This window comes from Rissa tridactyla, chromosome 19 (genome assembly GCF_028500815.1).
Source record: "Rissa tridactyla isolate bRisTri1 chromosome 19, bRisTri1.patW.cur.20221130, whole genome shotgun sequence".
Lineage (NCBI taxonomy): Eukaryota > Metazoa > Chordata > Aves > Charadriiformes > Laridae > Rissa > Rissa tridactyla.
This window is the reverse complement of record NC_071484.1, coordinates 871,876-899,196: the sequence shown is the minus strand read 5'-3', so window position 1 is coordinate 899,196 and position 27,321 is coordinate 871,876. Positions and strand designations below refer to the sequence as shown.

General features: G+C 55.5%; 2 gene segments (V, D, J or C); both read left to right on the top strand.

Annotated features, from left to right (window-relative positions):
- Positions 1-5,352: 5,352 nt before the first annotated feature.
- On the top strand, positions 5,353-9,592 carry LOC128919454 (Ig heavy chain V region C3-like). The segment is given in 2 exon segments: positions 5,353-5,438; positions 9,276-9,592. Coding segments are annotated over 2 exon segments (369 nt in total).
- An 11,358-nt stretch (positions 9,593-20,950) lies between these two features.
- On the top strand, positions 20,951-22,477 carry LOC128919283 (Ig heavy chain V region C3-like). The segment is given in 2 exon segments: positions 20,951-21,060; positions 21,429-22,477. Coding segments are annotated over 2 exon segments (375 nt in total).
- Positions 22,478-27,321: the final 4,844 nt, after the last annotated feature.

The window sequence follows — 27,321 nt, the reverse complement described above, 5'->3', positions numbered from 1 at the left end:
CCCTCGGCATGGTGTGATTGCCCATCCTTGGTAATGAGGCAGGGTCAGAGGAGGAGTTGGAGGTTTCCTCACAGAAACTTGGCACAGCTTTTCATGACTTGAATGCATTGCATAAATTGAGGCAATGATCCTTCCCCTCTGCTCACAGATTGACAGAACAACTGAGGTTGGAAGGGACCTCCAGAGGTCATTTGGCCCAGCCCTTCTTCTCAAGCAGGGACACCTGGAGGCAGTTGCCAAGGCCCATGTCCAGACAGCTTTTGAATATCTCCAAGCATGGTAAATCTGCAGCCTCCCTGCGCAACCCGAATCAGTCCTTGGGAGGTCCCACAGAGAAGAAGGTTTTCCTGATGTTCAGGTGGGGCCTCCTGTCCTTCACCTTGTGTGCGTTGCCTCTTGTTCCATGACTGGGCATCACTGAGATAAGCCTGGCCCTGTCTTTTCTGCACCCTCTCTTCAGGTATTTCTGTATATTGATGAGATGCGACCACAACCTTCTCTGTCACCAGGCAACACTGAGAAGGGCCAGGTCTGGTCTGTTGGAGGCGAGCAGAGGCATCGAGGCTGTCCTGGCCATGGGGCGAGCAGGTGAGTTCAAGGCAGGTAGGGCAGCAAGGCCTGCCCGCAGGCAGCCCTGCCCATGCCAAGGCCTTGGGGCTGCGGCTGCTTCCATACCAGGCGCACTGTGGCTGGTGCTCATCTTCATCAGGGAAGCAGGGAGAGGGTAGGTGTGATGGGCACTGTCGTCGTATGCCAACTCATGGGCAGTAATGGAATAGAAAGGCGAAGAAGGACCAACAGTGGATGAGATGACTGGCTGGCTCCGACGATATAAAGAAAGCCTCTCTTCGCCCCTCGTCTCAGCTGAGGAGAAACTGTCCTGGAAGGTCCAGCAACTTGGAGAGAATATGTCTTGCTCCCCACCTGTACGGGACAGCATATCAGCTATTAGAATCAGGTGTTTCCCCACTCAAGAGAGAGACTACAGACACTATAAGGCACCCTGTGGTTCTACCTGCGTGACCACGGAGGGGACATAAGGAAGTGGGATGGACAACCTACTTTGATCCTGCAGACACGGGTACAGGAGTTGCAAGGAAGAACAACCACAAAAGGGGATCCCTCCAGGAAAAGTGCCACCCCAGTTTCCAGCAGGCAGTACCCCAGGCAGAGCAGAAGGCCTGATCTTGCTTCTGATCCTCTTGAAGGAACTTCCAAGTCATTTCTGCAAGAAGTGAGTATTGGATACTATGACCAGGATTAGAGGGGTCCTGCCTCTGGCCAGGTAGAGGAAAGGGACAAGCAGGTTTATTGGACGGTGTGGATTCGATGGCCTGGCACATCAGACCCCCAGGAGTATAAGGCTCAAGTGGATATGGGTGCACAGTGCACCCTAATACCAACAAGCTATAGAGCGGCAGAACCCATTTGTATTGCTGGGGATTGCAAGAGTTGACTGTACTGGAGGCGGAAGTGAGCCTAACTGGGAATGAGTGGCAAAAGCATCCCATTGTGACTGGCCCAGAGGCTCCATGCATCCTTGGTATAGATTACCTCAGGAGAGGGTATTTTAAGGACCCAAAAGGGTACCAGTGGGCCTTTGGCATAGCTGCCTTGCAGACGGAGGAAGTTAAACAGTTGTCTACCTTGCCTGGTCTCTCAGAGGATTCTTCTGTTGTGGGGTTGTTGAGGGTCGAAGAACAACAGGTGCCGATTGTTGACACAACAATGCATCGGCGGCAGTATCGCACTAACCGAGACTCTCTGATTCCCATCCATAAGCTGATTCGTCAACTAGAGGCTCAAGGCATGATCAGCAAGACTCGCTCACCCTTTAACAGTCCCACATGGCTGGAGAGAGAATCTAAGGGAGAGTGGAGGCTAACTGTAGACTATAGTGGCCTGATTGAAGTCACGCCACCGCTGAGTGCTGCCGTGCTGGACATGCTAGAACTTCCAATGAACTGGAGTCCAAGGCAGCCAAGTGGTATGCCGCAACTGATATAGCAAATGTATTCTTCTCAATCCCTTTGGCAGCAGAGTGGAAGCCACAGTTTGCTTTCACTTGGAGGGGTGACCAGTACACCTGGAATCGACTGCGGCAGGGGTGGAAACACAGCCCCACCATTTCCCCTGGGCTGATCCAGACTGCACTGGAACAGGGTGAAGCTCTGCAACATCTGCAATACATTGATGACATCATCGTATGGGGCAATGCAGCAGAAGAACTTTTTGAGAATGGGAATAAAATAGTCCGAATCCTTCTGAAAGCTGGTTTTGCCATAAAACGAGGTAAGGTCAAGGGACCTGCACAGGAGATCCAGTTTTAAGGAAGAAAACAGCAAGATGGATGCTGTCAAATCCCAATGAATTGATCAACAACAGGGCAGCTATGTCTCCACCAATTAGTAAAAAGGAAACACAAGCTTTCTTAGGCATTGTGGGTTTTTGGAGGATGCATATCCCACATTACAGTCTAACTGTAAGCCCTCTGTATCAAGTAACCCGGAAGAAGAATGACTTTAAATGGGGTCCTGAGCAACGACAAGCTTTTGAACAAATCAGACAGGAAATAGTCCATGCAGTGGCCCTGGGGACAGTCTGGGCAGGAGAAGATGTTACAAATGTGCTCTACACCGCAGCCGGGGAGAATGACCCTACCTGGAGCCTCTGGCAGAAGGCACCATGGGAGACTCGAGGTCAGCCCCTGGCGTTTTGGAGTCGGGGATACAGAGGATCCGAAGCCCGCTACACTCTAACAGAAAAAGAGATATTGGCAGCATATGAAGGGGTTCGAGCTGCTTCGGAAGTGGTTGGTACAGAAGCACAGCTCCTCTTAGCACCTCGACTGCTGGTGCTGGGCTGTATGTTCAAAGAAAGGGTCCCCAGCAGGCATCATGCAACTGATGCTACGTGGAGTAAGTGGATTGCACTGATCACACAGCGACCTCGAATGGGAAACCCCAGTTGCCCAGGAATTCTGGAAGTGATCATGGACTGGCCAGAAGGCAAGGATTTTGGAATGTCAGTAGAGGAGGAGGTGACACACGCAGAAGAGGCCCCACACAACTGTGGCGAGATATTGGTGCCCAGTAATAGAATCTTGTTGTGAAAGTACGTCACGTAGATGCCCATGTACCCCAGAGTCGAGCCACTGAGGAACATCAGAACAACCAGCAGGTGGATCAGGCTGCTAGGATTGAAGTGGCTCAGGTGGATCTGGACTGGCAACATAAGGGTGAAGTCTTCATAGCTTGATGGGCCCCTGACACCTCAGGCCATCAAGGAAGAGATGCTACATATAGATAGGCTTGTGACTGAGGGGTGGACTTGACCATGGACACTATTGCGCAGGTTATCCATGAATGTGAGACATGTGCTGCAGTCAGTCAAGCCAAGTGGTTAAAGCCTCTTTGGTATGGAGGACAATGGCTGAAATATAAATATGGGGACGCCTGGCAGATTGCTTATATCACATTGCCACAAACCCGTCAAGGCAAGCGCCATGCGCTCACAATGGTGGAAGCAACCACTGGATGGCTGGAAACATACCCTGTGCCCCATGCCACCACCCGGAACACTATCCTGGGCCTTGAAAAGCAAGTCCTGTGGCTACATGGCACCACAGAGAGAACTGAGGGGGACAATGGGACTCTTTTCCGAAACAGCATTGTAGACACCTGGGTCAAAGAGCATGGCATTGAGTGGGTGTATCACATCCCCTATCACGCACCAGCCTCCGTGAAGATAGAATGATACAATGGACTGTTAAAAAACTACACTGAGAGCAATGGGTGGTAGGACTCAAACATTGGGATACACGTATAGCAAAAGCTACTGTTGTGGTTTTGGCAAAATTGGCCAATAGCTGGCAACAGATGCTCTCCCCCCACCTCTCGCACATGGAGAGGAGGAGTAGAGATAAAGAGATTTGCGAGTTTAGAAGAAACTAAATGACTTTAATGAAATATTAATAATAAAATATAAAGGAAATAATAAAATAGATACAGTATATACAAAACCCTCTTAAGCTCCCAAGATGACGTCACCGGCAGGCACTGGGGAAGTCCCAGACTGGACTCGGGGACGGGTGGGAACTGGATTCCAGAGCTGAAGTCAGGAACACGCGGATGGGGATCAAAGGCAGATGAACAGACAGGGTCCTCCTCGGACATCAGCCATTGATGAAAAAGAGACTGACCCTTTGATCCCTCAGCTTTTCTACTGAGCATGGGGCAGATGGGATGGAATACCCCTGTTGGTCAGTTTTGGGTCACCTGCCCTGTCCGCTCCTCCCTGCAGGTGACCATATAGAAAGGGAACTTATAGGAAGATGGGGAAAGAGGTCCTGTCTCCCCCCACTCCAAGCCTTCTCTTCTCCAGGGTCAACGGTCCCAGCTCTCTCAGCCTTTCCTCATCTAAGAGGTGCTCCAGACCCATAATCATCTTCGTCACCCTTCACGGGCCTCTCCCCAGTATATCCAGCTCTTTATTGTACTCCGCTTCCAGGAAGAGAAGCTAGTACGCCAGAGGAGTGACCTCAGCAGTGCTGAGTACAGGGGAAGGATCACCTCCCTGAGCTGCTGCAAACACTCCTTCTGGTGCAGCCCAGGACATCCCATATGCCAGGACAGCCCATATCCTTCTTTGCCGCAAGGGCCCATTTCTGGCTCATGGTCACATTGTCCACCAGAACCATTGGGGTCCTTCTCTGAGCATGTGCTTCCCTGGTGTGCAGCCCCCAGCCTGGCCTGGTGCAGGGAGTTGTTCCTGCCCAGGTGCAGGACTTGGCTCTTGCCCGTGTTGAGCTGCAGGGGGTTCCTGTCAGCCCACTTCTCCAGCCTGTGGAGGTCCCTGTGGATGGCAGCACAGCCCTCTGTGTGTCTGGTCTCCGCGGGCAGGGGCTGGGAGTGAGGCCAGGGCGGGCTGGGGGTGCGGGGCACGGGGAGGGTCCTGCGAGGGGACGCTGCGGGCCGACGGCCCGTCCCTGCCGCCGGGGCCGGCCCCGGCTGCGGGCGGTCGAGGTGCCGACGCCCTTGCGCAGGGCTCGGCAGGGCGACGAGGCGGGATAGTGGCGGAGCCGCGCTGGCAGCCCCGGGCCAGGAGCCTCGGTGTGCCGGGGCGCCGCGCTCCTCCTGGCCCTGCCCTCGCGGCCCTGCCCGCGCCCGCCCTTCTCCTGCCCCGAAGGGGCCGCTGCAGCGGGGCGCCGGGCTGGGCCGGGCCGGGGAGGGTGTGCTGGGGGCGGGCGGAAGCATGGGCGCTGCCCCGGCGATGGGCCGAGCCGGCGGGGCGGGCAGGAGCGGGCTCGAGCGCGGCTCCTGCTCGGCGCCTGTGCGGCTCCCGTCCGGCCCTCGGTCGCCGTCCGGCCCCGGCGCGGCAGGGCACGATGGCGGCCGGGCTGGTGCCGTGGCTCCTGGCCTTGGCCTCGGGGCCGGCAGGTGAGAACGGGGAGGGGAGGGCGGCGAGGCCGGGCCCGGGGCTGCTCGCGGGCGCGCTGCCCGTGCCGGCGCCCCGGGCTGCGGCTGCTCCCGCGCCGGGCACGCTGTCGGCTGCCGCTCGCCTTGGGGGGGAAGCGGGGAGCGGGTGGGGTGGGCGGGCGAGGGAGAGGCCGAGGCTGGGGAGGCTTTGGGGCGGTGGGTCTGGCCGCAGTGTGGGAGCGGGCGCGGCTGAGTCCCGAGGGGGGCAGGCGGGGCATTGCCCCGGGCGCGGGGCTTTGCCGGGAGAGAGGGGGGTGGCCGCTGTGGCTGTGCCGGGGCGGGGGGCGCCGGGGCGGCGGGGGAACGTCGTGGGGCCGTGGTGGCGCGCTGCCCGGCTGCCTGCGCTCTCCGTCCGCAGGGGTTTGGGCGCAGCTGAGGCTAGTGGAGGCCGGCGGAGGGCTGCGAGTGCCCGGGGACTCCGTTCGCCTCTCCTGCCGTGCATCCGGCTTCGACTTCAGGACTTCTGCAGTTTGGTGGTACCGTGAGGCCCCCGCTGGTGGTCTCGAGTGGGTGTCTGTCATCAGCATCCTCTCTGGTACTTCAAAGTACGGGCCAGCAGTGGAGGGACGAGCCACACTGTCCCGTGATAATTCCCGTTCTGAGGCATCTCTGTCCCTGAGTGCCCTGCAGCCCCGGGACTCTGCCCGCTACTTCTGTGCCGCTCGCACGGAGACAGGAAATCCAGCTGAGCTTTAACAGAAACCTCCTGCCAGGGTCCCAGCTCTGGCCACCAGAGCTGGAAGGCAGGTGTGTCCCTGAGTTCTTCGGGGCTGCTCTCAGGCTTGTGTTTTTGCAACAGAAAGTTTTCAAATGTTTGAATTTCCCAAGGATGTTTTACCCAGTTCTCTCACCAGATGAGCTCTAAATATTCTGCTTTGCCTTTGCTGTTTCTGTCGTTTCCCAGTAGGACACATACCCAGTCATGACCCATGGGGTGAGGTGTGTGAATAGCCCTGCTCTGCTTTTGGGCGTGGCTCAGGTCCACTTGGTCCAGCCCACAAGTTTTGCTCCCTGAGGAGTGTGGAGAGCAGACACAGCAAGTACAGAGGGTCATGTGGGAGCACACTGGGCTCTCGCCATCAGCCGCAGACTCGGCCACCTATTTCTGCAGCACCAGAGAGCTGGAAAAGGGCACAGTTCTTGAAAGACAGGCAGGGCCAGGGCAGAAGCGGAAGGAGGGGGGCTGAATGCAGCCAGGTCTGTTGTGGTTGCTGCAAGGCAAGGCTCTTCCCAGAATTCTCAAGATTAATCCGGGCTGTCTTTTCCCAGAAACAAGCACTGAGGTGCACCAGCAGCAGAAGTGTCTCTCACGGACACAGACAAAACCATGAGCATATTGTTGAACTTCTTTCTCAGGCTCTTACAGGCAGAAAGTGACAAAGAGGGGTGGGTGGTTTTTTTTTTAGGAAAAAAACCAGTGAGAAATAAAGAAGTAAAATTTGAGCATGGAAAGTCAGAACTGACTTGAGTTTTGAAACCTCCTGTGGTTCAGGGAGCCCCAAAGCAGTGCATCGTAAGGAGCTGATCTGCGGAGTGTCTTTTCCCCTGGAGATGAATAGTCTCTTTGTCGTGTTCTTAGGGTTGGCTCCATGTGCATACATGCTCATGTGTGTACAGTGAGGGCCAGCATGGAATTTTGTAGGAGGACTCCAGCAAGGAGGATATGGAGGGTGCCCTGTGCCAGAGCAATACTCCAGCCTTCCATGGGCTTGGGGCTGTAGGGGACCTGGCGTGTCCTACCAGGCTGGGGCAGCTCCAAGTGTCCCAGTGCACCTTAGGTCCCCCTGGCCCTGCATCCCCCTTCTTCTTTGTCCAGCCTCAAGCCTCCAGTTTCTATGGGTTCCTCTACCCTCTGCACTCCCTTTCCCATGACTGTCCTGGATCCCATCCCCAAGGGGCCCTGTTGGAGCACCCATGAAAAGAGAGGGGAGGGGAAGGATTCGGACAGTCTGTGGAGGGGTGGTGTGGAGGCCACTGTGGAGAGGGCAGTGCTCCCTGACACGGTGGTACCCATTAAGATGGTGACACTGTGTCAGGACTCCAGAGGTGTCCCATGCTGTGGCTACAAAAGTCCTAGGGGGAGCTCTGTGTTCCTGCTCAGTAGGGTAAGAATGGAGAAGGGAGTGTCCCTGCTCTGCTGAGGAGCCCCAACAGCCAGGTCCCTGCTCAGTCCTGTGCACATGAGTTTTGGGGGATGAGCTGGGGGCCTTGAACCTGCACATCTACGCCAGAGCTTCAGTGCACAGCGAATCCTGGATCTCCACTGCCCTTTGCTGCCTTGGACATGGTGATCTTTAAACTTCCCTTCCAACCCAAGTGCTGCTATGATTCTCAAGTTCTATGTTTCTATACATAGACGGGACAAATCTCTCCCCACTCCAAGCCTTCTCTTCTCCAGGTTCAACGGTCCCAGCTCTCTCAGCCTTTCCTCTTCTAAGAGGTGCTCCAGACCCATAATCATCTTCGTCACCCTTCACAGGCCTCTCCCCAGTATATCCAGCTCTTTATTGTACTCCGCTCCCAGGAAGAGAAGCTAGTACTCCAGGAGTGACCCCAGCAGTGCTGAGTAGAGGGGAAGGATCACCTCCCTGAGCTGCTGCAAACACTCCTCCTGGTGCAGCCCTCGACACCATTATCCCTCTTTGCCACAAGGGCCCATTTCTGGCTCATGGTCACATTGTCCACCAGAACCATTGGGGTCCTTCTCTGAGCACGTGCTTCCCTGGTGTGCAGCCCCCAGCCTGGCCTGGTGCAGGGAGTTGTTCCTGCCCAGGTGCAGGACTTGGCTCTTGCCCGTGTTGAGCTGCAGGGGGTTCCTGTCAGCCCACTTCTCCAGCCTGTCGGGGTCCCTGTGGATGGCAGCACAGCCCTCTGTGTGTCTGGTCTCCGCGGGCAGGGGCTGGGAGTGAGGCCAGGGCGGGCTGGGGGTGCGGGGCACGGGGAGGGTCCTGCGAGGGGACGCTGCGGGCGTACGGCCCGTCCCTGCCGCCGGGGCCGGCCCCGGCTGCGGGCGGTCGAGGTGCCGACGCCCTTGCGCAGGGCTCGGCAGGGCGACGAGGCGGGATAGTGGCGGAGCCGCGCTGGCAGCCCCGGGCCAGGAGCGTCGGTGTGCCGGGGCGCCGCGCTCCTCCTGGCCCTGCCCTCGCGGCCCTACCCGCGCCGGCCGTTCTCCTGCCCCGAAGGGGGCGCTGCAGCGGGGGGCCGGGCTGGGGATGATGTGCTGGGGGCGGGCAGAGGCATGGGCGCTGCCCCGGCGAGGGGCCGAGCCGGCAGGGCGGGCAGAAGCGGGCCCGAGCGCGGCTCCGCTCGGCTCCTGTGCGGCTCCCGCCGGGCCCTTGGTCGCCGTCCGGCCCCGGCGCGGCAAGGCATCGATGGCGGCCGGACTGGTGCCGTGGCTCCTGGCCTTGGCCTTGGGGCCGGCAGGTGAGAGCCGGGATCGGGCTCGTTGCTGGGGCTGCCAGCGCGCGGCGCTGCTCGTACCGGGGCCGCGGGGCTGCGGCTGCTCCCGCTCCGGGCGCGCTGTCGGCTGGCGATCGCCGTGTCCGGGCGAGGGAGAGGCCGAGGTCGAGGCCGGGGCCGGGGGGGGCTTTGGGGCGGCGGGTCGGGCCGCAGTGTGGGAGCGGGCGCGGCTGAGCCCCGAGGGGGGCAGGCGGGGCATTGCCCCGGGCGCGGGGCTTTGCCGGGAGAGAGGGGGGTGGCCGCTGTGGCTGTGCCGGGGCGGGGGGCGCCGGGGCGGCGGGGGAACGTCGTGGGGCCGTGGTGGCGCGCTGCCCGGCTGCCTGCGCTCTCCGTCCGCAGGGGTGTGGGCGCAGCTGAGGCTGGTGGAGGCCGGCGGAGGGCTGCGAGTGCCCGGGGACTCCGTGCGCCTCTCCTGTCATGGATCCGGCTTCACGTTTGGGAATTTTCCTGTGCGGTGGTACCGTGAGGCCCCCGGTGGTGGTCTCGAGTGGGTGTCCTACATCAGTGCATCCTCGGGTACTACAAAGAAGTACGGGCCAGCGGTGGAGGGTCGAGCCACGGCGTCCCGGGACAATTCCCGTTCTGAGTCCTCTCTGTCCCTGAGTGCCCTGCAGCCACGGGACTCTGCGCACTACTTCTGTGCTATCCACCCATAGATAGGAAATACAGCTGAGCTTTAACAGAAACCTGCTGGGGCCCAGCCCAGGTGCAAGAGCAATGGGCCAGGGGAGTGCTGTGATATGTGTGGTGGTGCTCAGGGCTGTTTCCAGCAGTGAAGAGTTATTACTGTGCACGGCAGGTGTTTGTGGCCTGTCCTGCACACTGCAGGAATTCATTTGGTTGCCAATTAAAATACAGTGCAATGGAGCGTATATAAAAATACCCCATCCCTAAAGAAACCGTCCTCCCTCTCTGACATCCTTCTGCCCAGGCTCAACTTCACTCTTGCATTCCCTTCTTCTCCCCAGGATGCACAGGGGCCAATTGGAAATGGGGCTTGGGGTCAGTTTGTAGTATTTCATCTGCATTGTTTCGGCACCTAAATCTGTGGGTCCTTCTGGCATTCATGACAGGGTATGAAAGAGCTGGCCAATGTTATGACAGCACCTCTCTCTGTTTTTTTTCAATGGCCTTGGGAGTCTGGAGAGGCCCCAGACAACTGGAAGCTGGCAAATGTTTTCCCTGTTTTCCAGAAGGGAAAGAAGGTAAAGCCTGGTAATTACAGGCCTCTCAGTCTCTCTTCAGTGCCTGCTAAAAATATGGAGAAGGTTATTGTGGGAGGTAGAATCACAGAACAGTAGAATGATTAGAGTTGGAAGGGACCTTCAAGATCATCTAGTTCCAGCCCCCCTGCCCTAGGCAGGGACACCTCCCACCAGACCAGGTTGCTCGAAGCCCCATCTGAGCTGTCGTTGAACACCTCCAGGGATGGAGCATCCACAGCTTCTCTGGGCAGCCTATTCCAGTGTCTCACCACCCCCACAGTCAAGAATTTCTTCCTAATATATAATCTAAATCTCCCCTCTTTCAGTTTGAAACCATTACCCTCATCCTATCGCTTCACTCCCTGATGAGGAGTCCCTCCCCATCTTTCCTGTAGGCCTCTTTTAGGCACTGGAAGGCAGTTACAAGGTCTCCCAAGAGGCTCCTCTTCTCCAGGCTGAACAACCCCATGTCTCTCAGCCTGTCTTCATAGGAGACAGGTGCTCCAGCCCTCTGATTATCTTCGTGGCCCTCTGCTGGACTCGCTCCAGGAGGTCCAGGTCCTGAGCTGGATGCAGTACTCCAGGTGGGTCTCATGAGAGCAGAGTAGAGGGGTAGAATCCCCTCCCTTGCCCTCCTGGCCATGCTGTGGGGATGCAGCCCAGGATGCAGTTGGCTAGAAAGCCATGTGCTCATTGTTGGGTTGTGTTGAGCTTCTTATTGACCAACACCCCCAAGTGCCTCTCCTCAGGGCTGCTCTCCATCCGTTCTCTGCCCAGCCAGTACTTTTCTTGGGATTGCCCCATCTCACACAGAGGACTTGCACTTGGCCTTGTTGAACTTCATAAGGTTCAAACAGCCCCACTTCTCAAGCCTGTCCAAGTCCTTGTGGATGGCCTCCCTTCCCTCCAGCGTCCTCTCCGCGCTTCGCCTCGCCTTGCCTCTTCTCTACTATCTCTCCTCCTCATCGTCTTCTCATCTCTTCATCTCTGTCTTCTCTGTTTTACCCAAAGAACAGCACACCTGAGTCCCTCACATGGACCTGGCTGAGCAGCACTGCTCAGTCTGCTGGGGGCTGCCTTTTCAGCGCCCATAAACATTGGATTCCCATGCAGATTTACCCTTCGAACTCCAGCTTATAGTCCAGAGAGAAAAGCAAGAATTTATCAAGGTGCCCACACAAGAAGTCATTTCTGGAGGTTAAAGGGAAAGAAGGAAACTCCAAGGTAGTGAATTTGTCATGAAAAATGAACCAGGAAGGACAAAAATGGGCCTTCCAATCTGCATGAGATGTTTTGACTTTTAGAGTCCTCACAGACATTGAGGGAGGATTGAAGAGGCATCTTACAAAAGGTCTGAGCTTCCAGTATTTCCCCCTTGGTCTCGTCTGGCTCACACATTGTCTGAATGCTTTCTCTTGTTCTGGGTTGTTTGGTTTTGATTGGGAGCTTCTCTCCCAGGCCTGCGAATATAATGGGGCAAGACCTTCTGAGCATGTGTGTTTGCAGCTGCCAAACCCCAAAGATCATGGGGGCGTCTCTGTGGCCCCATGGCCCACAGCCCCTGAGCAATCTCCTAAGCAGAGAAGCCAGCTAGCAGCCCAGCGGCCTTTTGTCACCGTTGGGCCAGTCATTTCAAAAGTGTGCTGTTTCTGGTTTATAACAGCCAGTTGCATACCATGGCATAGGGAGGCTGTGTCATCCTGTCCCTTCCCAGCATCCCGTGCTCTACAGACTGACAATGCTGCTAAGGCAGCTGCTTCAGTCTGGCAGACGAGGATGCCAATGTGTGGATGTGCTGTGCCACCAGCAGACTGACCAGTTGTGAGTGGGCTTTCCGAATTTGACTGTGCAGAGGGAGAGTCAAATTCCCCCTCCCAATCGTAGCCCTCCGGGCACTCCTTGCAATGTTTTGCGTGCTCTGAAGGAACTGCTAGCTATCGTTCTTAACTGTTTGGAGTGTAGGAGGGATTAAGGGCACGTACACTGCACTCACAAGACAGATGATATTCAGTTCCTTCTCAGGGACTTCCCGGTAGCTGTAGCAGGATCAGGCACTGCAGATGGGATGCGAGTGCTCTGATTCTGGAGACTACGTGGACTGCCGCACATGCCCAATTGTATCCAAATCTAAGCAGGGTCTGGAAAAACCTGTTGCTACTCTATGTCATCAGTCAGGTACTCTCCCAGATTCCTCCACATCCAGGTTCAGGCTATCCTGCTGGGCTGAGTGAGAGGTGAAGGAGTAACAACAGTTTGATTAGGTGGCTAATGCAGCAACACAGCAGTTACCCAGCACCTGGAGCTGAATAAAGATAAGAACCTGCATCAGGGCTGACACCACATGGGGGAGGGGAAGGATTGCTTCCCATGACATGCTGGCAACACTTTGTCTAATGCCACCCAGGATACCACTGGCCACCTTTGCTGCCAGGGCCCATTGCTGGCTCATGGCCAACTTGGTGTCTGCCACAACCCCAAGGCCTTTTTCTGCAAAGCTGCTTTCCAGCTGGGTGACCAGAGCCTGTCCTGGTGCTCAGGGTTGTTCCTCTCCAGGTGCAGCAGTTTGCCTTCCTGCTTGTTGAACTGCCTCAGGTTCCTGTCAGCCCATCTCTCCAGCCTGCCAAGGTCCCTCTGGATGGCAGCACAACCCCCTGCTGTATCAGCCACTCCTCCCAGGTTGGTGTCATCTGCACAATTGCTGAGGGCACACTCTGTGCAGTCCTCCAGATCGTTAATGAAGATGTGCAACAGGATTGGAGCCAGTATTGACCCCTGGTATGGAGTCGAATCTCACAGTGGTTCAGGGCTGCTCTCAGAGAGTTTTGTAGTTACATCATATGATGTAACTACATTGGTGCTTGGTCATGATGGAAACGTTTTATCTGTTTTATCTGGGTCTGTCTGCAAAGCATTACCCCTTCTGCTTGCCTTCTTCCCATGTCTCATGCCAATCCTCACTCCTGTCACACTCTGAAACTGCTTCATCTTTGGAAACAAGGTTTGCTGTTTCCATCGTGTGTACCCTGTCACGGCTGACTGTTGAGGTGTGGTAATAGCCGTGCTCAGATTTTGGGCACGGCTCAGGTCCACTCAGTCCAGTTGTCACTATTCACTCACTAAGTAGCTAGGAGAGGAAATACAGAAAGTATAGAGGGTCATTTGGGAGCCCACTGGGAGAATGGGGAGGTCTCCCAGATCTGAGATTCTGACAGGAACAAGAGCTTGTGAACATGTGTGTTTGGAGCTGCTGGATCCCAGAGATCACAGGCAGAAGCCCAGGGAAGTGGTGGAGTAGATGAAGATATTGCTTGAACTGTTCCTGCCTGTTTATCCTTGTCTCCTGGGGTTGCAGGTGCCCTTTCTCAGGTGGAGATAGAGGCCTCTGGCCCCGTGGTAGGGAAGGTCTCAGAGTCACTCACGCTCACCTGCCGCATCTCTGGTGTACCCATCACCGATAGCAGCTACGCTTGGGACTGGATCCGTCAGACTCCTGGCAGAGACCTGCAGCACATAGCGTTGCTGTATCCTTTCACAGGACTTCAGCACATTGCTTCGTTCTTCCAGACACGAGTCACCAGCTCTGCAGACCCCTCCAGGAACCAGCTGTTGCTGGAAGTGCTGTCGCCATCAGCTGCAGGCATGGCCACGTATTTCTGCAGCACCAGAGACCTGGAAAAACGGCACAGTGCTTGAACGACAGGCAAAGCCGGGGCAGAAGAGGAAGGAGGGGTGTTAAATTCAGCCAGGTCTTTCATGGTTGGCTGCAAAAAGGCTTTTGAGGAGTAGCCTGGGCTGCCTTTCCTGGAAAGGGGCACAGAGGTGCTGTGGCAGCAGCAGCAGCAGAAGAGTATCTCACAAGCACACACAAAACCATGAACAAGTTGATCACCTTCTTCCATTCTCCTCAGTCTTTCCCAGAAGAAGAAAGCAACAGAGAAAGCAGTTTGTTTAAGAAGCAGCACAACAAGTATTGAAGAACTAAGATTTGATTATGGCAAACCACAGCTGAATTGAGCTTTTAAATCTCATGTTGATCAGGGAGCCCCAGAACAGGCAAACAGCAGGAGCTGAGCTGCAGGGCACCTTTTCCCTTGTGCATGAAGTGTTGGCACTCTGTGCATATATATTCATGTGTGTACATGAGGTCCAGCATATATATTCATGTATGTTCATGAGGTCCAGCATAGAATTTTGTGTAAGGACTCCCAACAAGGAAGATATGATCTGGGGGCTGTGGGGAACCTGGGGTATCCCTACCATGCTGGGGCAGCTCCAAGTGTCTCAGGGCACCTTAGGCCACCTCCAGGTTCAATGGGTTCCTCTACCATCTTGCAACTCGCCTTCCCACCGTCTTCGATCCCTTCCCTAAGGGGCCAGATTGGAGCACACATGAAGAGGAAGAGGAGGGGAAGGACTCAGAGAGTCTGCAGAGGGGCAGCATGGAATTTGGGCATCCCAAAATGGTAGTACCAGTCAAAACGGTGACACTGTAGGGCTCAGCAGGTGTCCTCTCCTGTGGCTACAAAGGTCCTAGGGGGAGCTCTGTGTTCCTGCTCAGTAGGGTAAGAATGGAGAAGGGAGTGTCCCTGCTGTGCTGAGGAGCCCCAACAGCCTGGTCCCTGCTCAGTCCTGTGCACATGAGTTTGGGGGGGTGAGCTGAGGGCCTTGAACCTGCACATCTACGCCAGAGCTTCAGTGCACAGCGAATCCTGGATCTCCCCTGCCCTTTGCTGCCTTTGCTGCTTGGGGGCATCTGGGAAGGCTTTGGTGGGAAGAGGCCGCTGGAGAAATGTCAGCACGAGGGAGCGAGTGGAGGAGTAGGGTGCTGAGCAAGAGCAGGGTGAGGAGCACGTCTGCCATGGAGCGCCCTGTCCACAAGAGTAGAGGGGTCAGTGGCTCCCATCCAGGAGCAGCAGCTCACAAGCAGCAAGGAGCCAGGGTGCCCTGGGAGGACAATTTGCCGCCCCCCGTGTCAGCTCCAAAATCCCAGCAGAAACACTGCAGTCCTTCCTCAGAGGAAGGTCGAGGGTAGCTGTACAGCAACACGCCACCTTTTGCCCACTAGAGGTTTTCCTGCCAAGCGAGCTCTCTGGTATTGCACCTTGCAGGATGAGAGACACCCGAGAGTTCACCAACAGCTTCAGGTTCTTCTGCTCCTTCAGCCCCCACCTCTCGCCTTCGCTGTTGTCATAGACCGAGGGAGGGACCAGGAGGGACTAGGACTGACTGCAGTGACAGAGGCACAGACAGGGCAGATGTGGGCAGAGCTGTTCTGCCAGCGGAGACAAGCTACAGAAAGTCGAGGCAGAGTGGGGCCTGGCTGTGTGGACTGCCCTGTGCGTGGGGTTCTTGCCCATCGTTGGTAAGCAAAAGGAAGAGGAAGGGGTGACGCCTCCCAGGAACTGAGCATGCTCCTGTGCTCTGCTCGCCACAGAGCTGTGCTAACCACTTGCAGCCTGACCTGCACCCCGCCTCTACCTCCCCACCGATCCCTGCAGAGCACAGCAGGAAATGAGTTCCTCCTCTTCTAGCTGCGATTTAGGCACCTCCATCCAGTGTGGCTGCTCCGCAGTGTGGGAACAGGCAGGGAATCTACCTGGTACACCCCCATCCTTGGGCCTAATGCTTTGTTCTTGCAAAGAGCAGGTTGAGGATGTCAGCATAGGATCCAAGCCCCACTTGCCTGTGAGAGGTCCTTGTGCACATTCCGAGCAGTATCAGGGACAGGAGAGTAAATTCCTCACCATCACAGCCTGGCAAAGCCAAAGGGATTTGTCCTCCATCATGCAAAACCTTCCTGCACCAAATCGGAAAATCAAAAAAAACTTCTTGTCTGACAGGGAAAAGGAGGGAGGGAAAGGTGGTGTCTCTCTCCTCATAAGCACTGATTCCTGGTACCAGCTCAGTTCCTCTACTCATCTTTGTCAGTTGGGTTGAAAGAGAACAAATTTAGTCCAGTGCTATCCAAATGTCCCCACCAGCAATGCCGGGACCTTTTCTGAATCTTGGAACGATCATGGCTTGTTCTTCCTCACTGCAGCAGTCACTGGCCAGGTGGCCTTGGAGCAGCACATCGGGGAACTGGCCATGCGAGAGGGAGATGGAATCACCTTCCAGTGCAGCATGAGTGGGGACAGTATGAGCAAGTACTACATGTCCTGGTACCGGCTGGGGCCACGTGGCTCTCTGGAATGGATTTACCGGGAAGGTGATGCCTCTGGAGAAGATATCCAGGGTTGCGTTAAGGGATCAGTGGAGAGCTCCCAGAACAGATTCACCCTGCAGATCCAGGCAGCAAAGCAAGGGAATGAAGCAGTGTATTACTGTGGTGCCAGGCTCAGCCTGGAGCAGCTCTGCAGCCTCATGGAGCCAAAACCCAACTGATAGGGAGTACAGACTTCTCAGCATTTCTTTCTAACAGCCACTAACCAGATGTTTATGTCACGCATTGGCAGGTGCAGGAAACAAAACTTTGGCATGCTTGCAGTCAAAAGCGGTGAAGATAAGTATTTATGATGCAGGAGGATGTATTGCAGGAACTTCAGAGACTGTCTAGTGACGTGCTGGTTATTACACATTGTCTGGGCTGCTGTCCAGCCTGGCCCAGTTTTACCTCTGTGGCTTGCTTGTAGATGTGGGATCATGGAGAGGCGGTGTGGTAGCTTACTCCTGTACCATAGTAGATGGATGGGTGACATTGTAGTGGGTGACTACTACAGATCACCTGATCGGGAAGAAGTAGACAAGGTGTGATGGGTTGACCTTGGCTGGCCTCCAGATGCCCAACAAGTGACTCTGTCAGTCCCCCTCCTCTACTGAACAGGGTGAAAAAAAAACAATGAAAGGCACATGGGTCAAGAAACAGACAAGGAGATGACCCAGCAATTACCTTTACAGACCAAAGAGACTCAACTTGAGGAAATAAATTTTATCTATTATCAATCCAATCAGAGTAGGACAGCGAGAAATAAGAACAAATCTAAAAACACCTTTCTGCCATCCCACGCTTCTTCCCGGGTTCAACTTCACTCCCAACTTCTCTACCTCTTCCCTCCAAGAGGCATATAGGGGAAGGGGAATGGGGGTTGCGGCCAGTTCATACCACCTCCTCTCTGCCGCTTTTTACTCCTCAGGCTCTTCTCCTGAGTGGTCAGCTCTACAGCTGATGGGCAACACGAGAAACAAAGAAGGCAGGGACACTGTGTAAAGACCGTTCAGCAACAGCTAAAACTTTGGTGTGTTATCAACATGGTATTTGCCATAAAATATTGCAGCTGCCCATACAGGCGCCTCTGAAGAAAATTAACTCCATCACAAACAAATCAAGTACACCTACTGTTGCTGACCCTGCTTCAAGCAGGAGAGTTAAACCAGACCTTTTCAGAGGTCCCTTACAGCCTCAACTTTTCTGCCATGTTAGGAGCAAAACTGGCTCCTCTTCTGCTGCACTTTCTAATGCCCTTCCTGGGGAGTATGAAAGGACAGCATCAGGCCTGACGGCCAGCCAGAGCTTCTAAGAGACAGTTTGTGGGTCTGGGAATGCTTTGGGAATACTCTTGCGTCCTGGTTGGGGGGAAGACCTCGAGCCTCTCCTCATGACCTCATGCGCTGCCAGCATGCTGCCAGGTATGCCCTGCAGCCCTCCAGCAGTGACTGTTAGGTGGTTTTGATGGAGAAATGGAGGGGCTCTAACAGTCTTTTCCCCATTGAATTCCCTCCCCTCTGCTCAGTCCAGGAGCCCTGCCTCCAGCAACAAGCTGTGGCCAGCAGTACGCTTCTCGGGCTCCAGGAAGCAGCCAGTCAAGTGGTCAAATGGGGATGCATGTTATTCCTCATCCTTCCAAAGCCAGGCTCTGGGTTTGTGCAGGGGGTTGTACAACCTGTTCACATGTGCATGTACCTGTGTCTGCAACTCTACAGAAGAACCATAAGATCTATCAGAAGACTGAACACCACAAATACAGCAAACATAACCATGCCGAATACCTCTCCCGAGTCCTCCGCGTGCTCCTCTTTTACCCACCTATATGACATTTTTGTATCACTCCTGAGTGAGTCCTGTATAACTCTCCTGAGTTCCAGCTTTGAATCTTGTAGCCAAAAGAGGAAAGTGCGTTTTCCTCAACAGCCCTGTAAAAAGCTGTTCCTGGAAGTCATCAGGGGAGTAGTAAAGTCCAAGTTTCATTTTTCCCCTCTGCCCTGGCACATATCACAAAGTCGTGAATGTGCCCGTGAGCCTTTCACAGACTCACAGAAATCCTGAAGTTGGGGGGCACCTCAGGAGGTCATCCAGACCCTCTGCTCAAGCAGGGCCTCCTAGAGCCGGTTGCCCGGGACCATCTCCAGACAGCTTTTGAATATCTCCCAGCAGGGAGAACCAACAGCCTTTCTGGGCAACCTGTGCCAGTGCACAGTCACCCTGACAGTGAAAAAGTGTCACATAAGGCTGCACATTGCCTTGTGACCTGTCACTGAGCACCACAGAAAAGCGCTTGGCCCTGCCCTCCCTGCCCCCTCCCTTCCTCTGTTTCTATACATCAGTGAGATCCCCCTGAACCTTCTCTTCTCCAGGGTAAGGCACCCCGATCTCTCAGACTTTTTCATGGAAGGGGTGCTCGAGTCCCATTATGACCTTCTTGGCCTTCACTGGCCTCTCTCCTGTATGCCCAACTCTCTCTTGTCCTGGGGAGCCAAGCAGTGGAGCCCATACTGCAGGTGTGACACCAGCAGCACTGAGTAGAGGGGAAGGACCACCTCCTTGAGCTGACGCAAACTCTCCTCCTGGTGCAGCCCAGGACACCATTATCCCTCTTTGCCACAGGGCCCATTTCTGGTTCATGCTCAAGTTGTCCAGCAGAACAAAGTCCAGGTGGAGTCCAATGACGAGTGGTATACCTCAGGGGTCCGTATGGGGTCCAGTACTACTTAATGTCTTCATCAATGACATAGACAGTGGGATTGAGTGCAGCCTCTGCAGATGACACCAAGCTCAGTGGTGTGGTTGACATGCCTGAGGGACAGCATGCCATCCAGAGGAACCTGGACAAGCTCAAGAAGTGGTCCCATGTGTACCTCATGAGGTTCAACAAGGCCAAGTGTAAGGCCCTGCACTGGGTTGGGGCAACCCCTGGTATCAGTCGAGGCTGGGGGATGAAGGGATTGAGAGCAGTGCTGCAGAGAAGGACTTGTGGGTACTGGTGTGCTCGCAGCCCAGAAAGCCAACTGTATCCTGGGTGGCATCAAAAGAAGTGTGGGCAGCAGGTCAAGGGAAGTGATTGTGCCCCTCTTCTCTGCTCTGCTGAGATCCCACCTGGAGTTCTGCATCCAGCTCTGGAGTCCTCAGCACAGGAAAGACATGGACGTGGCTGGAGCAGCTCCAGAGGAGGGTCACAAAAATGATCACAGGGGTGGAATACCTCTCCTGTGAGGACAGGCTGAGGGAGTTGGGGTTGCTCAGCCTGGAGAAGAGAAAACTCTGGGGACGCCTTATTGCAGCCTTTCCATATAGAAAGGGAGCTTATAGGAAGGTGGGGAGAGATGTTTTAGTAGGGCCTGTAGTGATAGGACTAGGGGTAATGGCTTTAAACTAAATGAACAGATAGAAGGAAGAAATGTTTTGTGATGAGGATAAGGACACACAGGAATGGGTTTCCCTGAGAGGCTGTAGATGTCCCATCCCTGGAAATATTTCCAGGGACTGGACAGGGCTCTGAGCAACCTGATCTAGATGAAGATGCCCCTGCACATTGGAGGGGAGTTTGGACATGGTGACCTTTAAACTTCCCTTCCAACCCAAGTGCTGCTATGATTCTCAAGTTCTATGTTTCTATACATTGATGGGATGAATCTCCCCCAATTCCAAGCCTTCTCTTCTCCAGGGTCAACGGTCCCAGCTCTCTCAGCCTTTCCTCATCTAAGAGGTGCTCCAGACCCATAATCATCTTCGTCACCCTTCACGGGCCTCTCCCCAGTATATCCAGCTCTTTATTGTACTCCGCTTCCAGGAAGAGAAGCTAGTACTCCAGGAGTGACCCCAGCAGTGCTGAGTAGAGGGGAAGGATCACCTCCCTGAGCTGCTGCAAACACTCCTCCTGGTGCAGCCCTCGACACCATTATCCCTCTTTGCCACAAGGGCCCATTTCTGGCTCATGGTCACATTGTCCACCAGAACCATTGGGGTCCTTCTCTGAGCACGTGCTTCCCTGGTGGGCAGCCCCCAGCCTGGCCTGGTGCAGGGAGTTGTTCCTGCCCAGGTGCAGGACTTGGCTCTTGCCCGTGTTGAGCTGCAGGGGGTTCCTGTCAGCCCACTTCTCCAGCCTGTGGAGGTCCCTGTGGATGGCAGCACAGCCCTCTGTGTGTCTGGTCTCCGCGGGCAGGGGCTGGGAGTGAGGCCAGGGCGGGCTGGGGGTGCGGGGCACGGGGAGGTTCCTGCGAGGGGACGCTGCGGGCCGACGGCCCGTCCCTGCCGCTGAGGCCGGCCCCGGCTGCGGGCGGCCAAGTCGCAGATGCCCTTGCGGAGAGCTCGGCAGGACGACGCGGCGGGAGAGCGACGGAGCCGCGCTGGCAGCCCCGGTTCAGGAGCCTCGGTGTGCCGGGGCGCCGCACTCCTCCTCTACCCACGGCCCTGCCCCGCGGCCCTGCCCGCGCCCGCCCTTCTCCTGCCCCGAAGGGGCCGCGGCAGCGGGGGGCCGGGACGGGCAGGGCCGGGGCGGGCGTGCTGGGGGCGGGCAGAGGCATGGGCGCTGCCCCGGCGAGGGGCCGAGCCGGCAGGGCGGGCAGAAGCGAGCCCGAGCGCGGCTCCTTCTCGGCTCCTGTGCGGCTCCGGCCGGGCCCCGTCCGGCCCCGGCGCGGTAAGGCATCGATGGCTGCCGGGCTGGGGCCGTGGCTCCTGTCCATGGCATTGGCCTTGGGGCCGGCAGGTGAGAGCCGGGCCCGAGCCTGGGGCTGCCAGCGCGCGGCGCTGCTCGTACCGGGGCCGCGGGGCTGCGGCTGCTCCCGCTCCGGGCGCGGTGTCTGGTGGCGCTCGCCTTGGGCGGGCGAGGGAGAGGCCGAAGCTGAGGCCGGGCAGGGGGAGGCTCTGGGGCGGCGGGTCGGGCCGCAGTGTGGGAGCGGGCGCGGCTGAGCCCCGAGGGGGGCAGGCGGGGCATTGCCCCGGGCGCGGGGCTTTGCCGGGAGAGAGGCGGGTGGCGGCTGTGGCTGTGCCGGGGCGGGGGGCGCCGGGGCGGCGGGGGAACGTCGTGGGGCCGTGGTGGCGCGCTGCCCGGCTGCCTGCGCTCTCCGTCCGCAGGGGTGTGGGCGCAGCTGAGGCTGGTGGAGGCCGGCGGAGGGCTGCGAGCTCCCGGGGACTCCGTTCGCCTCTCCTGCCGTGCATCCAGCTTCGACTTCAAGGATTACTACGTTTATTGGTATCGTGAGGCCCCCGGTGGTGGTCTCGAGTGGGTGTCCTACATCAGTGCATCCTCGGGTACTAAAAAGAAGTATGGGCCAACAGTGGAAGGTCGAGCCACGGTGTCCCGGGACAATTCCCAGTCCGAGTCCTCTCTGTCCCTGAGTGCCCTGCAGCCCCAGGACTCTGCCCGCTACTTCTGTGCTGTTCACCCATAGATAGGAAATCTAGCTGAGCTTTAACAGAAACCTGCTGGGGCCCAGCCCAGGTGCAAGAGCAATGGGCCAGGGGAGTGCTGTGATGTGTGTGAGGTCACCCGTGGCTGTTTCCAGCAGTGAGGGCTTATCACTGCGCATGGCAGGTGTTTGTGGCCTGTCCTGCACACTGCAGGAATTTGATTGCCAATTAAAATACAGTGCAATGGAGAGTATAGAAAATTACCGCAACCCTAAAGAACCGTCCTCCCTCTCTGCCATCCTTCTTCCCAGGCTCAGCTTCACTCTTGCATTCCCTTCCTCTCCCCAGGATGCACAGGGGCCAATTGGAAATGGGGCTTGGGGTCAGTTTGTAGTATTTTTTCTGCATTGTTTCGGCACCTAAATCTATGGGTCCCTCTGGCATTCATGCCCGGGTATGAAAGAGCTGGCCAATGTTATCACAGGACCTCTCTCTGTTTTTTTTCAATGGCCTTGGGAGTCTGGAGAGGCCCCAGACAACTGGAAGCTGGCAAATGTTATCCCCGTTCTCCAGAAGGGAAAGAAGGTAAAGCCTGGTAATTACAGGCTTCTCAGTCTCCCTTCAGTGCCTGCTAAAAATATGGAGAAGGTTATTGTGGGAGGTAGAATCACAGAACAGTAGAATGGTTAGAGTTGGAAGGGACCTTCAAGATCATCTAGTTCCAGCTCCCCTGCCCTGGGCAGGGACACCTCCCACCAGACCAGGTTGCTTGAAGCCCCATCAAAGCTGTCGTTGAACACCTCCAGGGATGGAGCATCCACAGCTTCTCTGGGCAGCCTGTTCCAGTGTCTCACTGCCACCTCAGTCAAGAATTTCTTCCTAAGAGCTAATCTAAATCTCCCCTCTTTCAGTTTGAAACCATTACCCTCATCCTATCGCTTCACTCCCTGATGAGGAGTCCCTCCCCATCTTTCCTGTAGGCCTCTTTTAGACACTGGAAGGCAGTTACAAGGTCTCCCAAGAGGCTCCTCTTCTCCAGGCTGAACAACCCCATGTCTCTCAGCCTGTCTTCATAGGAGACAGGTGCTCCAGCCCTCTGATTATCTTCGTGGCCCTCTGCTGGACTCGCTCCAGGAGGTCCAGGTCCTGAGCTGGATGCAGTACTCCAGGTGGGTCTCATGAGAGCAGAGTAGAGGGGTAGAATCCCCTCCCTTGCCCTCCTGGCCATGCTGTGGGGATGCAGCCCAGGATGCAGTTGGCTAGAAAGCCACGTGCTCATTGTTGGGTTGCGTTGAGCTTCTTATTGACCAACACCCCCAAGTGCTTCTCCTCAGGGCTGCTCTCCATCCGTTCTCTGCCCAGCCAGTACTGTTCTTGGGATTGCCCCATCTCACACAGAGGACTTGCACTTGGCCTTGTTGAACTTCATAAGGTTCACACGGCCCCACTTTTCAAGCCTGTCCAAGTCATTCTGGATGGATCCCTCTCCCTCCCCCTCTCCCTCTCCCTCTTTCTCTCCTCTCCTCATCTCTTCATCTCTGTCTTCTCTGTTTTACCCAAAGAACAGCACACCCGAGTCCCTCATAGAGACCGTGCTGAGCAGCCCTGCTCAGTCTGCTGGGGGCTGCCTTTTCAGCACCCATAAACATTGGGTTCCCATGCAGATTCACCCTTCGAACTCCAGCACAACAGCTGATAGTCCAGAGAGAAAAGCAAGAATTTTTCAAGGTGCCCACACAAGAAGTCATTTCTGGAGGTCAAAGGGAGAGAAATAACCTCCGAGGTAGTGAATTTGTCGTGAAAAAGGAACCAGGAAGGACAAAATGGGCCTTCCAATCTGCATGAGATGTTTTGACTTTTAGAGTCCTCACAGACATTGAGGGAGGATTGAAGAGATGTCATCTACCTTGACCTTAGCAGGGCTTTTGACACTGTCTCCCATAACATCCTCATTAGGAAGCTGAGGAAGTATGGGCTAGATGAGGTGACAGTGAGGTGGATCGAGAGCTGGCTGAGTGACAGAACTCAGAGGGTTGTGATCAGCGGCACAGAGTCCAGTTGGAGGCCTGTAACCAGTGGTGTCCCTCAGGGGTCAATACTTGGTCCAATTTTGTTCAATATATTCATTAATGACCTAGATGAGGGGACAGAGTGTATCCTCAGAAAGTTCGCTGATGATACCAAGCTGGGAGGGGTGGCCAACACTCCAGAGGGCCGTGCTGCCATCCAGCGTGACCTGGACAGGCTGGAGAGCTGGGCAGAGAAGAACCTCATGAGGTTCAACAAAAGCAAGTGTAAGGTCCTGCACCTGGGAAGGAAGAATGCTAAGCACCAGTAAAGGTTAGGGGCGGACATGCTGGGAAGCAGCTCTGAGGAGAAGGACCTGGGGGTCCTAATAGACAGCAAATTATCCATGAGCCAGCAGTGTGCCCTTGTCGCCAAGAAGGCCAATGGCATCCTGGGCTGCATAGGGAAGACTGTGGCCAGTAGGTCGAGGGAGGTCATTCTCCCCCTCTACTCTGCACTGGTGAGGCCACAACTGGAGTACTGTGTCCAGTTTTGGGCTCCCCAGTTCAAGAGGGACAGGGAACTACTGGAGCGAGTCCAGCGAAGGGCAACCAAGATGATTATGGGACTGGAGCACCTCCCTTATGAGGAAAGGCTGAGAGAGCTGGGACTCTTTAGCCTGGAGAAGAGAAGGTTGAGGGCGGACCTGATTAATGTTTACAAGTATCTAAAGGGTGGGTTTAAGGAGGACGGAGCCAGGCTCTTTTCAATGGTTCCCAATGACAGGACAAGGGGCAATGGGCACAAGCTAGAACATAGGAAGTTCCGTTCAAATACACGGAAAAACTTCTTTACGGTGAGGGTGACAGAGCACTGGAACAGGCTGCCCAGGGAGGTTGTGGAGTCCCCTTCTCTGGAGATTTTCAAGACCCGCTTGGATGCAGCCCTGAGGGATGTGCTTTAGGCAATCCTGCTCTAGCAGGGGAGTTGGACTAGGTGATCTCTAGAGGTCCCTTCCAACTCTGAAGATTCTGTGATTCCATGAAGAGGCATCTTACAAAAGGTCTGAGATTTCAGTATTTTCCCCTTGGTCTCGTCTGGCTCACACATTTCTGAATGCTTTCTCTTGTTCTGGGTTGTTTGGTTTTGCACGGCTGGAGCTGAACTTAGCAAGGGATGCTAAGAATAACAAGAAGGGCTTCTACAGGTACGTCAAACAGAAAAGGAAGGTCAAAGAAAGTGTACCCTCCCTGATGACCAAGAATGGCAAACTGGTAACAACAGATGAGGAGAAGGCTGAGGTTCTGAACAATATTTTTGCCTCAGTCTTCACTGACAGCCTCTCTCCTCATGCCTCCCAGGTTGAAGGACCGCAAGACGGGGACCTGCGAGACAAAGTCCCTCCCACTGTAAGTGAAGACAAGGTTTGTGACCACCTGAGGAACCTGAACATATACAAGGCTATGGGACCTGATGAGATGCATCCCAGAGTCCTGAGGGGATTGGCTGATGTAGTTGCCAAGCCATTCTCCATGATATTTGAAAAGTCGTGGCGGTCAGGTGAAGTCCCTGGTGACTGGAAAAAGGGAAACATTGCACACATTGTTAAAAAGGGTAGAAAGGAGCACCCTGGGAACTACCGCCCTGTCAGTCTCACCTCTGTGCCTGGGAAGATCATGGAACAGATCCTCCTAGAAGCTATGCTAAAGCATATGGAGGACAGGGAGGTGATTCGAGACAGCCAGAACAGCTTCACCAGGGGCAAGTCCTGTCTGACCAACCTGGTGGCTTTCTACAATGGAGGGACTGCATCAGTGGGCAAGGGAAGAGCTACAGATACCATCTCTCTGGACTTCTGCAAGGCCTTTGACATGGTCCCCCACAACATTCTTCTCTCTGAGTTGGAGAGATATGGATTTTATGGTTGGACTGTTTGGTGGGTAAGGAACTGGCTGGATGGTCGCATCCAGAGAGTGGTGGTCAATGGCTCGATGTCCAGATGGAGAGGGGTGACAAGTGGTGTCCCTCAGGGATCCGTATTGGGACCAGTGCTGTTGGATATCTTCATCAATGATTTAGACAGTGGGATCAAGTGCACCCTCAGCAAGCTTGCCGACGACACTAAGCTGAGTGGTGCAGTCGAGAGGCCAGAGGGACGGGATGGCATCCAGAGGGACCTGGATGAGGTAGAGAGGTGGGCCTGAGCAAACCTTATGAAGTTCAACAAGGCCAGGTGCAAGGTCCTACACTTGAGTTGGGACAATCCTCATTAACAATACAGGCTGGGGGATGATGCGATAGAGAAATAGCCCTGTGGAAAAGGACTTGGGGGTACTGGTGGATGAAAAGCTGGACATGAGCCAACAATGTGTGCTTGCAGCCCAGAAGGCCAATCACATCCTGGGCTGCATCAAAAGAAGCATGGCCAGCAGACCAAGAGAGGTGATTTTCCCCCTCTACTCTGCTGTCCTGAGACCCCACCTGGAGTACTGCGCACAAGAAGGATATGGACCTGTTGGAGCAGGTCCAGAGGATGGCCACGAAGATGGTCAAAGGGTGAAGCCCCTCTCCTATGAAGATAGGCTGAGAGAGTTGGGGTTGTTCAGCCTGGAGAAGAGAAGGCTACAGTGAGACCTTATAGTATCCTTCCAGTACCTAAAGGGGGCCTATAAGAAAGCTGGGGAGGGGCTGTTTGCAGGGCATGTAGTGATAGGACAAGGGGCAATGGTTTTAAACTAGAGCAGGGCAGGTTTAGACTACACATCACAGAATCACAGAATGGTTTGCGTTGGAAGGGACCTTAAAGATCATCTAGTTCCAACCCCACAGCCAGGGCAGGGTCACCTCCCACTAGACCAGCCTGCTCAAAGCCTCATCCAGCCTGGCCTTGAACACTTCCCGGGATGGGGCATTGACATCTTCCCTGGGCAACCTGTTCCAGTGCCTCACTACCCTTACAGAAAAGAATTTTTTTCCTGGTATCCAAGCTAAGTCTGCCCTCTTTCAATCTGAGGCCGTTACCCTGTGTCCTATCGTTACACTCCCTGATATAGAGTCCCTCCCCATCCTTGGGGTAGGCCCCCTTTAGGTACTAGAAGGACACTATAAGGTCTCCTTGGAGCCTTCTCTTCTCCAGGCTGAACAGCCCCAACTCTCTCAGCCTGTCCTCATAGCATAGGTGCTCCAGCCCTCTGATGATCTTCGTGGCCCTCCACTGGACCCGTTCAAACAGATCCATGTCCTTCTGTGGTGAGGACTCCAGAGCTGGATGCAGTACTCCAGGTGTGGTCTCACGAGAGCAGAGTAGAGGGGCAGAATCACCTCCCTCGGCCCGCTGGCCATGCTCCTTTTGATGCAGCCCAGGATGTGGTTGGCTTTCTCAGGTGCAAGTGAACATTGCCTGCTCATGTTGAGCTTCTCGTCCACCAGCACCCCAAGTCCTCCTCAGGGCTGCTTTCAAGCCATTCTCCGCCCAACCTGTATTTGTGCCTGGGATTGCCATGACCCAGGTGCAGGACCTTGCACTTGGCCTGGTTCACCTTAATGAGGTTCGTACAGGCCCACCTATCAAGCCTGTGCAGGTCCCTCTGGATGGCATCCCTTCCCTCCA